General features: G+C 37.6%; 1 protein-coding gene across 2 annotated transcripts in view; it reads left to right on the top strand.

Moving 5' to 3' along the window:
* Positions 1-11,373, top strand: part of LOC113113619 (protein diaphanous homolog 1-like) — a 94,903-nt gene that overhangs the window by 13,118 nt on the left and 70,412 nt on the right. For both annotated transcript variants that reach the window (XM_026279927.1, XM_026279929.1), the window contains exons 12-14: positions 4,665-4,780; positions 6,766-6,830; positions 9,426-9,605. In XM_026279927.1, the coding sequence (XP_026135712.1) occupies positions 4,665-4,780; positions 6,766-6,830; positions 9,426-9,605 (361 nt within the window). The remainder of the gene's footprint in view (positions 1-4,664; positions 4,781-6,765; positions 6,831-9,425; positions 9,606-11,373) is intronic.

Consider the following 11,373-nt stretch of genomic DNA (forward strand, 5'->3'; position numbering starts at 1 on the left):
AGTTTGGGCAAGAACTGACATTTTATGCCTGAGTTATAACATCTTTTATTCCCCTGGCGAGACATTGAACTTCATCACGGCGCCATGGACACGCCTTTTAACAAAAATTCAAGATCTTCACAACTAAACATCACACAGGTCTTTAGATTAGACTGACCACAAAAAAGACATTGATGTCATAACATTTCTAGGAGTAGTTTGTCGCAGTGTAAAATATTTAACTTCCTGTTGCCAATAGGTGGCGCTATGACTATAACTGAATATTGGCATGTAGATCTGTTCAGGTCAAGAGTCTTACCCAACATTTGAAGTTTGGGGCAGATTGGACATTGTATGTCTGAGTTACAGCAACTTCCTTTTTCATGGCGAAACATCGAAATTTGTCAGGCCGCCATGGACCCGCCCTTTAACGAAACCTCAAGTCCTTCGCAATTTATTATCGCAAAGGGCTTTAGATTACACTGACCAAGTTTGGTGTTGATCTGAATAAATCTCTAGGAGGAGTTTGTTAAAGTCCAACCCCTGAAAATGGCCAAAACAACACTAATTTTGCAGAGAAAATTCTAAATAACTGACTTCCTGTTGGGATTCGGATTTCATACCAAGAGACTTTTTCGTAGATATTGGTATGTTACATGTGTGTACCGATTTTTGTACATGTACGTGAAACACAGCTCGAGGAGCACTCCATTTAAAGTGTATACGCACTCCGTTGAAAGTGTATAGGTGGCGCTATCGAGCCATTTTGCCACACTCTATGGAATATTGGCCTTCAGATCTGTTTAGGCCAGGACCCTTATCACACATGTGAAGTTTGGGCAAGAACTGACATTTTATGCCTGAGTTATAACATCTTTTATTCCCCTGGCGAGACATTGAACTTCATCACGGCGCCATGGACACGCCTTTTAACAAAAATTCAAGATCTTCACAACTAAACATCACACAGGTCTTTAGATTAGACTGACCACAAAAAAGACATTGATGTCATAACATTTCTAGGAGTAGTTTGTCGCAGTGTAAAATATTTAACTTCCTGTTGCCAATAGGTGGCGCTATGACTATAACTGAATATTGGCATGTAGATCTGTTCAGGTCAAGAGTCTTACCCAACATTTGAAGTTTGGGGCAGATTGGACATTGTATGTCTGAGTTACAGCAACTTCCTTTTTCATGGCGAAACATCGAAATTTGTCAGGCCGCCATGGACCCGCCCTTTAACGAAACCTCAAGTCCTTCACAATTTATTATCGCAAAGGGCTTTAGATTACACTGACCAAGTTTGGTGTTGATCTGAATAAATCTCTAGGAGGAGTTCGTTAAAGTACAACCCCTGAAAATGGCAAAAACAACACCAATTTTGAAGGGAAAATTCAAAATAACCGACTTCCTGTTGGGATCCGGATATCGTACCAAGAGACTTTTGTGTAGGTATTGGAGTGTTACATGTGTGTACCAATTTTTGTACATGTACGTGAAACATAGCTCGAGGCGCACTTCGTTGAAAGTGTATAGGTGGCGCTATAGAGCCATTCTGCCACACCCGGTGGAATAATGGCCTGCAGATCTGTTCAGGCCAGGACTCTTATCACACATTTGAAGTTTGGGGAAGATCGGACATTTTATGCCTGAGTTATAACATCTTTTATTCCCATGGCGAGACATCGAACTTCGTCGCGGCGCCATGAACAAGCCCTTTAACGAAAACTCAAGATCTTCACAACTGAACATCGCACAAGCCTTTAGATTAGACTGACCACAAAAAAGACATTGATGTCATAAAATTTCTAGGAGTAGTTCGTCGCAGCGTAAAATATGTCACTTCCTGTTGCCAATAGGTGGCGCTATGACTATAACTGAATATGGGCATGTCAATCTGTTCAGGTTCGGAGTCTCATCAAACATGTGAAGTTTGGGGCAGATTGGACATTGTATGTGTGAGTTATAGCAACTTCATTTTTCATGGCGAATCATCGAAATTCGCCAGGCCGCCACGGACACGCCCTTCAACGAAAAGTCAGGATCTTCGCAATTTAACATTGCAAAGGCCTTTAGATTAGGCATACCAAATTTGGTGTTGATTTGAAGAACTCTCTAGGAGGAGTTCGTTAAAATACAACACATGGAAATGACCAAAATTACACAAAATATGCTCATAATATTAAAAATAACCGACTTCCTGTTGGGTTTAGAATTTCGCTCCAAGAGTCTTTTTTGTAGGTATTGGTGTGTTACATATGTGTGCCAATTTTCGTGCATGTACGTGAAACATAGCTGGAAGGCTGTTGATTTTCTTGGTATAGGTGGCGCTGTCGAGTCATTTTGCCACACCCTCTTCTGAATCCTATATCAGACGAAAATTTTCACCAGGTTTGACGCGTGTGCAAAGTTTCATGACTTTTTGAGCATGTTAAAGCCCTCAAAAATGCGATTCATTCGGGAGAAGAAGAAGAAGAAGAATAATAATAATAAAAAACAAAGCAGATACAAGAGGGTCCTCGCACCTCGGTGCTCGGGCCCTAATAATAATAATAAATGGAGAATGCAGCTCTGATATCCAATCAAATAATTAGTGAAGGTGATGTTAAAAATCTATATCTGTTGTAGATATATCTTGTCAAAAAAGCTTTCAAAAAGTATGATGAAGCATCATGACAGAAGCCAGTTTGACCATAGTCCAGGTCTTGGGATAGTTTCGAGTGAGAAACAGACCCAAATGGAAGTATGACTCTCTGTGCCGAGTTTGAATGCGGCAGAATTGAGTGAGATTTGATTATCATTCAGTAACTATTGTATGACTTGAAGACATGAAATATAGAGCACAAGTTGCTCTTGGGTCCTTTTTTGGAGTACGAGACCTCATGGAGAACATGAAATTATTAAATAATGGTGAAATTTTAGCTGAACTAACCATTTAATTGCAGATTATGAGCAGAGAAGTGAAATAAATGTTGTGAACGTCTCATAAAGAGGTAAATGAGTTTCGAGAAAGGAGCAGCGCAACAGAAGTGCGAGATGGAGCGGTTTGCAGGTCTTTCTTTGCTGCCATCAGCAGAAACGTTTCATGCGAGTTTCTCTTCAGCGATTAATGTGCTGACACACGGCAGAAAGTGACGACGCCTCCATATAATTATCCTCCAAATATAACCACAACTCAAATCCCCGAGCGGCCCGTCTGCCCACAAACAAACTCTCTCATTTCACCACTTTAATCACTGACGAGAGAGAATTAATTAGGATTATTCTGATTTCTCCAAAAGCCCCTGGTTAAAAGCAAACGAGTCGATGCACTTCCACACGGACACTAGGGGTCTCTCTCGCTCCACCGAAGAAACCGGGAGATTGCTGGAGAGGGAGGGAGAGAAAAGAGGGCAAATAAAGAGAAAAAGAAACCGCTTGTGGAAAATGAAGAATGTATCGAGTTCGTTTCACACCAGGTCAAGATGGCAGATTTCTCACAAATGGACTGTCTGGAAAACCTCTCAAATATCAAACCGTTACAAACACCAAAGTGTCGCCTGTTTTCACTCTCTCACACACACACTCAAAAACAATCGAAAAATATTTAGACAAGAATTTAAGATGTATTTATTGGGATGTCCAGCCATTTAGATTGCACAAAATACATTGACTAATAAACTTAATGTGATGCATATTTGTCAGGGTTAGATTTTTGTAATGGCACTCATAAACTAAATGGGTTTTAAATACATAGTAACCAGATTTATATATTTATCATCAGTAAACTGATTGGTTTCAATCTCATACATATTGTTTGTTTATATATATATATATATATATATATATATATATATATATATGTGTGTGTGTGTGTGTGTGTGTGTGTGTGTGTGTGTGTGTTTCATTTATGTTTTATTCATTCTGTTGATGGTTTTTATGAGTTTTAGTAGTTTTTGTTGTTTTTATGTATGTTTATATAGTTTTGATAAATTTTAGTACATAAAGTTAAACTCATATAAAATGAGAAATGTTGACTCAGAAACTAAATTATATTTGACTTTCAGTCATGTCAATTGACTTAAGTCTTTTCAACTGAATAAATGTAATTTTCACAAAGATTTGTGTTGATTCTAAGCTACTTGATTAAATGCATTTAGAAACATGATCGTTGAAATAATCCACATATCTAATGATAAACTGTACCTTTAATTTTTGTTTGTTTCTTTTTTTGTGTGTGTGTGTGCAGAATTTTTTTATTATTCTTTTTTTTTATACCTGTTTCATGTAAGTCAGACAAATATGCATCACATTAAGTTTGTTGTATTAAAACTATGTATTTCAAATGGTTGGGCAATTTGCGTGCACATACTTAAATCTTATCCCACTACACACACACACAATCCCATATGGGTTGCGTTTCAAAACTAGCGAGCCCCCTGCCTAGACAGCATTTCTGGTTGTCATAATCCACTTTTGATGGATAAGATTGTCTACAGCGTCTCATTTTGAAAGCTCACTGGAGGTCATCATGGATGGCTGGTGTGTGCGACCTTGTGCCAGGCAGTGTGATGAAAATCTCTTATTTTATTTTATGAACTCGCCGCTCAATATCTGTGTTTGGCCTCCTTCCGAGCTTTTAGAATCTTCTTACTCATGCTAGTCAAACACAGATTGACGTCTCTCTGTCTCTGTTTGTCTCTCAGACCACACTACTATAAACTCATCGATGAGTGTACGGCTCAGATCGTTCTGCACAGGAACGGCTGTGATCCAGACTTCAAATGCAGGAAGTTTGATCTGGACGTGGGCCATCTGATAGGTAAGAGACAAACACAACACACTGTAATGCCACATTTGGCCACATGGTGGCAGTGTACAGAATCATTCAAAAAATATCAGAACATCTCAAATCTCATCCAGAATAATCAGGCGTGACATTGAGAGTGCTCACAAACAAGCTCTTTGGGATTTAATAAAAATAAGCTCATTTTGTCATTAGTGTGTAGTATTTGTCGGAGACAGCCTGTCATGTGGCTCACATTCACTGTGTGGGTGTGATGTTTCCTTCTTCCTTTTCTTCTTTCACTCATACTTATAAACTTTAATGCATACTTTGCTTTGTACATCCTTTTAAACATCCTTCTGTACATCTGTCCTTTCAAACTTTCCATGCAAAAGTCCATACTTTCTTCTTTCCTTTTGAACTTCTTTCCAACCTACCAACTTCCATTGATTCTTTGATATTTTGTTCTATACTTCCTTCCATAATTCCTTCCTTCTAGTTGTACTTCCTTCCATACACACTTCCTCTTTCCTTATAAACTTCCTTCCATTCTACTTCTATATTTCATTACTCTTATTGAACTTTCATTCTTCCTTTTAAACCATCCATCTTTTCTTCCATGCTAACGTCCCTACTTTCATCCCACCTGTTGAGCTTCCATACATTCTTTCCTCTGTACTTCTGACTTCTTTTCAAACTTCCTTCTGTACTTCCTTCCATCCTACTCCAGTATTTACAGTATTCCTCTTTAACTCTTCCAAAGTACTTTCCATCTTTCCTTTTAAACTCTGTACTTCTAAACATCCTTTCAAATGTCATCCCTTCTAAATGTCTTTCCACACTTCCCTCTCTTCTTCCAAGCTTTTCTCCACACCTTGAACTTCCATGCATACTTGCCATACCATACTCTGAACTTCCTTCTGTACTTTCATGCTTCTTTTCATACTTCCTTTTGGACTTACTTCTGAACTTCCTTTCAGATATCATTTTACACTACCATTCCTCCTGTTATACTTCCTTACTTCCCTTTTGAACTTCCATGCATACCATACTCTGTACTTCAGAACTTCCTTCTGTACTTCTTTTCATACTTACTTTTGTACTTCCTCCTGAACTTCCTTTCACACATAATTCCAGACTTACATCCTTCCTGCCCTTCCTCCTTAATTCCATATGAACTTCCTTCTGTACTTCCACACTCCTTTTCATACTTCCTTTTGTACTTCCTTTCAAACATCTTTCCATATTACCATTCTTTCAGTCTTGCTTCCGTACTTCCCTTTGAACTTCCATGCATACCAAGCTCTGTACTTCAGAACTTCCTTCTGTACTTTCCATACTTCTTTTTTTATACATCCTTGTGTACTTCCTTTCAAACATCAATCCACACTTACATCCTTGCTCCACTTCCTCCTTAATTCCATATACATTTCCATGGATGCTATACTCTCTATTTCTGTACATTCTTTCAACTTTCCTTCCTTGGGAACTTCTTTGTGCAATTTTCTTTATGCTTCAAATTTTGCTTTCATACTTGCTCTTGTACTTCCATTCTCTCCGCCAGCTGTGATCTCATTTTCATATCTCACCAGAAACCCCTCCCATTGGCTGCTGACGTCAGCGCTGACCCTCTTGCTGGCTCACCGGTTAATCTAAGCTTTGTTCGCTTTCCTGAGACTCTTTTTGGTTTGTAACGCCACACATGCGAGTGATATTGATCTGGAGTTCAGAGAGACTTTAGGGTTTGAGAACAGACACAGAAGAGTTTTCCAGGAGCTTTAGATGTATAAATGTATGCTGCCCTTTGTGTGGTGATTTCAAAGCCGCTTTTGGGTTTCTTATTTTAGCGCGAGTTTGAGATGGGACAGAGTGAGCAGCAGATTTTAATTAGATCGTTCAGTAATCAGAGCACGAATCACAGGAGGAAAAGAGACTCGTCACAGTGAAGGGCACTTTACACACACACACATACACCTCTAAAACCATCTATTCACTCGCTGGCTGTCTCTCTTTCTCTCTAGATAACATGGTTGATCAGACCAAAGTGGAAATCAGTGAATCTAAGGCCACAGAGCTGGAAAAGAAGGTATTGACTCAGACAAACACACACTTGAGGCTGGAAGAATAACACAGGTTTAAACTAAATCATTGTCTGCTGAAATACATTGAATGTCCCTCCAATATTGATCAACATCAGCAGATCTGCTGTGGCACACTCACACACACACACACACACATGCAGCCGCTGCTCCCAGACGCCCCCCGCTGTCTCGGCGCGCCTGTCAGTTGACAGATGTGTAATTTGGGAGGTGAGATGAGCAAAACTGAGATTTCCTGTCTCTTCCTGACATCTTCCCTCCAAACTCACCAAACACAGTCTACAATTACCCTGTGTGTGTGTGTGTTTGTGTGCCTGGTGCTTGTGTGCCTGTGCTGTTGTGTATTCATGCATCTTATGAGCGTCTCTTAAAAAAACATAGCCGGGTCATATTTCACTCCCAAATATATATATTTAGATAAAAGTAAATACCATACAGCTTATTATAAGTAAAAAAAAAAATCCCTTAGTTAAGCAAAATGAACCCTCAAATTCTCATTACCATGATGCATCCTGATATTTTACTTTTTTTTGTGCCTCTAACAAATGATTCAAATTACGCTATCATTATTGTAATACAGTGTTTTACTACTGTATTGCAATTTCAAAACTGATTATTTTATGTCATTTATTAGGTTTTCGATTAATTTCGAGTTATCACCACAAATTAAATGTAATGCTGTGCAACAAATTCTACCGTGGTGGATAAATGTTACAGCTAAAAGTTACATATGTTCTTTTTTTTTCACATGACATTAACGATGACATTATTGTCATCACTATTGTCAAAGTGATATTTATTTTTCATGACAAACACGTTTAACCTTTAAAATTCTCATTACCATGATTCATCATGTTTTATTTTAATTTAATGTTTGCAACTTAGTAATGATTCTTAGTATAACGACTCTCATTGCGGTAATACAATGTTTTTTTTTACTGTATTACAATTAACCAATGTTATATAAATATTCAAATTATTTTAATACAAATCATTAATTAAATACAATGCTGCAAAAATCTGCCATAATATTACAAATGAATGTTATGTATGTTTTACATCATGGCATTGAAAATGAATTCATTTTGATTTCCACGGCAATTAGGCAATTAAGTTCCCAATATGAAACAATTTCATTTTCTTTACTGTAATACCACTAGATGTTTTTCATGTTTCAAACACACATACACGTATATAAAATTTGCCATTTAGATACTTATAAGCTGAAAGGCATTATAAAAATAAAAATACAGTTTAAATCAGTGAATCTTTTTTTTTTGCATATATAATATTTTATTGACATTGTTGTCAAGTTCCCTTAGATTTACCCTTCTCTCTTTGTGTGTGTGTGTGTGTGTGTGTGTGTGTGTGTGTGTGTGTTTATCTGTCAGAGCTCAAATAATGTAAACACTGCAATACTCTCTGCTTTACTTATTCATTTGTGTGAGTGTGTGTGCTATGGGGCTTGTCAGGCGAGTGTTTACTCCTCCTCTCTCATCCCCTCCTTCCCTTTCTAATTCAGAGTAATAGCAGTGTGTCCATCAGAAAAGCGACAGCAAACGACTCTCATTACTAACACATGGGGAAAGTGTGTGTGTGCGCGAGCGTGCATGTGACCCCTCCGTTTCCGCTGCTGTCATGTAATTGCATGTCTGGCTTCCAAACACCCGCCGTCAATGTCACAGGAAATTGTCGACGTCTGTCTGTGTGAGGCAGAAGGACAGATTCTGTGGAAGTTTGTGAGGTGAATACTAAAACCCACAGAGGCTCCATTTGGGCTCAGATTTGTTCTTGAATCTGTCCTCCGAGTCGCCCGCACTGACAACAACAACAACCCACCTTTATAGTGATAAACTGAGGGTCACTGTGTAAACACGGGGCTCCTGAGAGTTCACTGATAACACAATATATCACTTTGGTCAAATGAAGATTCATACGGTTTTTGCAGTGTATACTCTGCACAGTATACAAACAAACTGTCCTGCTTGAGATTCTGCATGCGATGGGCTTGACCTTCTGGATGACACGCACAGAATTATATATGCAGTGTAATGAGATCATGTGCTGTGCTGCGGTTTTAAATGTTTTTAGCATATTATTTATTTTTTAAGTGCCCCATACAGTATACACTACTGTTCAGATATTTGGTGTCATGAAACAAACATACACTGAACTGTATTCCACTTAAATAAAAATAGAAATCAGTGCTCAGTGCTCAACATTGATGATAATACGAAAAGTTCCTTGAGTAGCAAATCAGCACATTAGAATAATTTCTATAGGATCATGTAACACTGAAGACTGGAGTAATGATGCTGAAAATTCAGCTTTGCATCATAGGAATTAATTACATTTTTACTATGTATTCACAAAGAAACTGTAATTTTGAAATGTAATAATATTTTACAATTTTACTGCTATTTTAATCTTGGTGAGCAGAAGAGACTTCTTTCATAAGTATAAAAATGTACAGATCTCAAACCATTCAAAAGGTTTTCACTTGAATGTGTTTGTTGTGAGCTTTCTGGTGGTTTATGACGATGTGTGTTGTTCTGATGATGGACGCTCTGTTCTGTGTGCAGCTGGAAACAGAGTTGACGGCCCGTCACGAGCTGCAGGTGGAGCTGAAGAAGATGGAGGCCGATTACGAGCAGAAGGTTCTGGAGCTGAGCACTGAGAAAGAGAAGCTGGGGAAAGAGAAGAACGACCAGGAGAAAGAGAACCAGGGCCTGCAGTCAGAAATCAGCCAACTCAAAGAGAAGGTACAGGAGTGCAGCATCACACCCACAGGAAATGATGTCATCTAGAGGCATTAGCAGATTTGGTTAAAGGCCCAACATAACTTTGGCTCAACCAATGGCATGGATTTAGGGCAGGACTTCCTAGTTGTTTCAATTGCTTAAAAATTATTTTATATGTATGTATATATATAATTTTTTTGCTTTACTTCCCAACAGTGTTAACCATTTTTCTGTAATTACTATGTAATATTAGGTAAAAATAACTGAAGAAACTTTTCATTACAGTCTGTGATGGGGTTCATTCATTTGTTTGTTTGTTCGTTCATTTTTTTTTTTTTATATATATATATATATTTCTTTGTACAATTGGCAGTTTCGATTTTATGATTAGGATACCATGTTTATTACATTATTTATACAGTAAATATGATGTTAGATGTACAATAAACATAGATCATGGGGGGACACAACCTTAAAAAAAAGATTTATTTTAACATGTATGTTTTAATTATTATTTTATTAAGAACAACATAGCAACTTCATATTTATATTTAATCATATTATAAAAATAATAATACTTGATAGTAAGTCTTAAATTAAAACAAAATATTCTGACAATCAACTACTTGGTTAAAGACATCCTATTTTCTCTATTATTATTTGTTTTTACATTATTAATTAAATGTTTTAATTGTTTTAAACTCAGTATTTGCCAGTTTATCAGAAAATGTGGCAATATCTTGAGTTATTTTTCTGTATAAATAAATGTTTCTGAAAAGCAAGGCAACATATTTACAGAAAGCTGAAATGTAGCAAAATAAGTTGGATTTTAAAGTACCAGACTTCTTCAATAAAACCAAATTCAGCACACCTTTTTCCAGTAACGCACCCGGACGAGACTCTCAGTTCCTCCATAAATAAGTGGGCAGTTCTTGACCAGAATAAACTGCAAAGTCGAGCAGATTGTGTTTCTGTGAGACTAAAGAGAAGTATGAACTGAGAAGAGAGTAAACAAATGTGAGAGAAGGAGAGATATTAATAGAGCAGGAAGGACAGAACTGATGTTTGTGGGTTATCTAACAAACACAGAGGCGCTACAGATAATTACAGTGGAAAGAGATGAAGCGCAGCCGTCAGCAGAAGTCCGGATGTTTGGACGCTCCATCTGTCCGTCCACATATAGTCGGAGAGAAGTTGCTGAGCTCAACCAACCCGTCACCTTCAGATAAACAAGCATCCGAAACTTCAGCTAGAACCCCGTGAACTACTTCAGATTCTCTCTCTCTGATGTGACATTAGCAGGCTGGTCATTTTTAATGAGTTCTGCCAAGTTCTGGGTAAATAAATTATGCTGCTAATTAGACATGAATTTAGACACTCCCTCATGTGCTTCCAACTCTGGCCTGACCTTCTTCTGTCTGTCTGTCTCTCTCCCTCCATCAAAAAACTAGATTTTTACATTTTATGCTGAAATCGTGAGCAATGCCTCGCATGCTATGGTGTTCATGATTGTCACAGTTTTATCCATAACCTAGTTTACATGCCAAACTGAAATATATTTGAACAAATGATTGAACAAATCCCTAATACCCTATTATGGTGTAAGAATCATTACAGAGATAATTGACTTTTTTATAATTTTGTCGAAAAAAGTGTTTTTTTTATTTTCTTGAGTTGCCCCTGTGTTCCCTGTTTTCTCAGAATGTCAAATAATCCAAGATTATAGTTAAACTAAACTGCAGATTCAAAATTATACATTGGAACGCAACAAAAATTGCACAGCTTTATC

Source organism: Carassius auratus, chromosome 14 (assembly GCF_003368295.1).
Source record: "Carassius auratus strain Wakin chromosome 14, ASM336829v1, whole genome shotgun sequence".
NCBI lineage: Eukaryota > Metazoa > Chordata > Actinopteri > Cypriniformes > Cyprinidae > Carassius > Carassius auratus.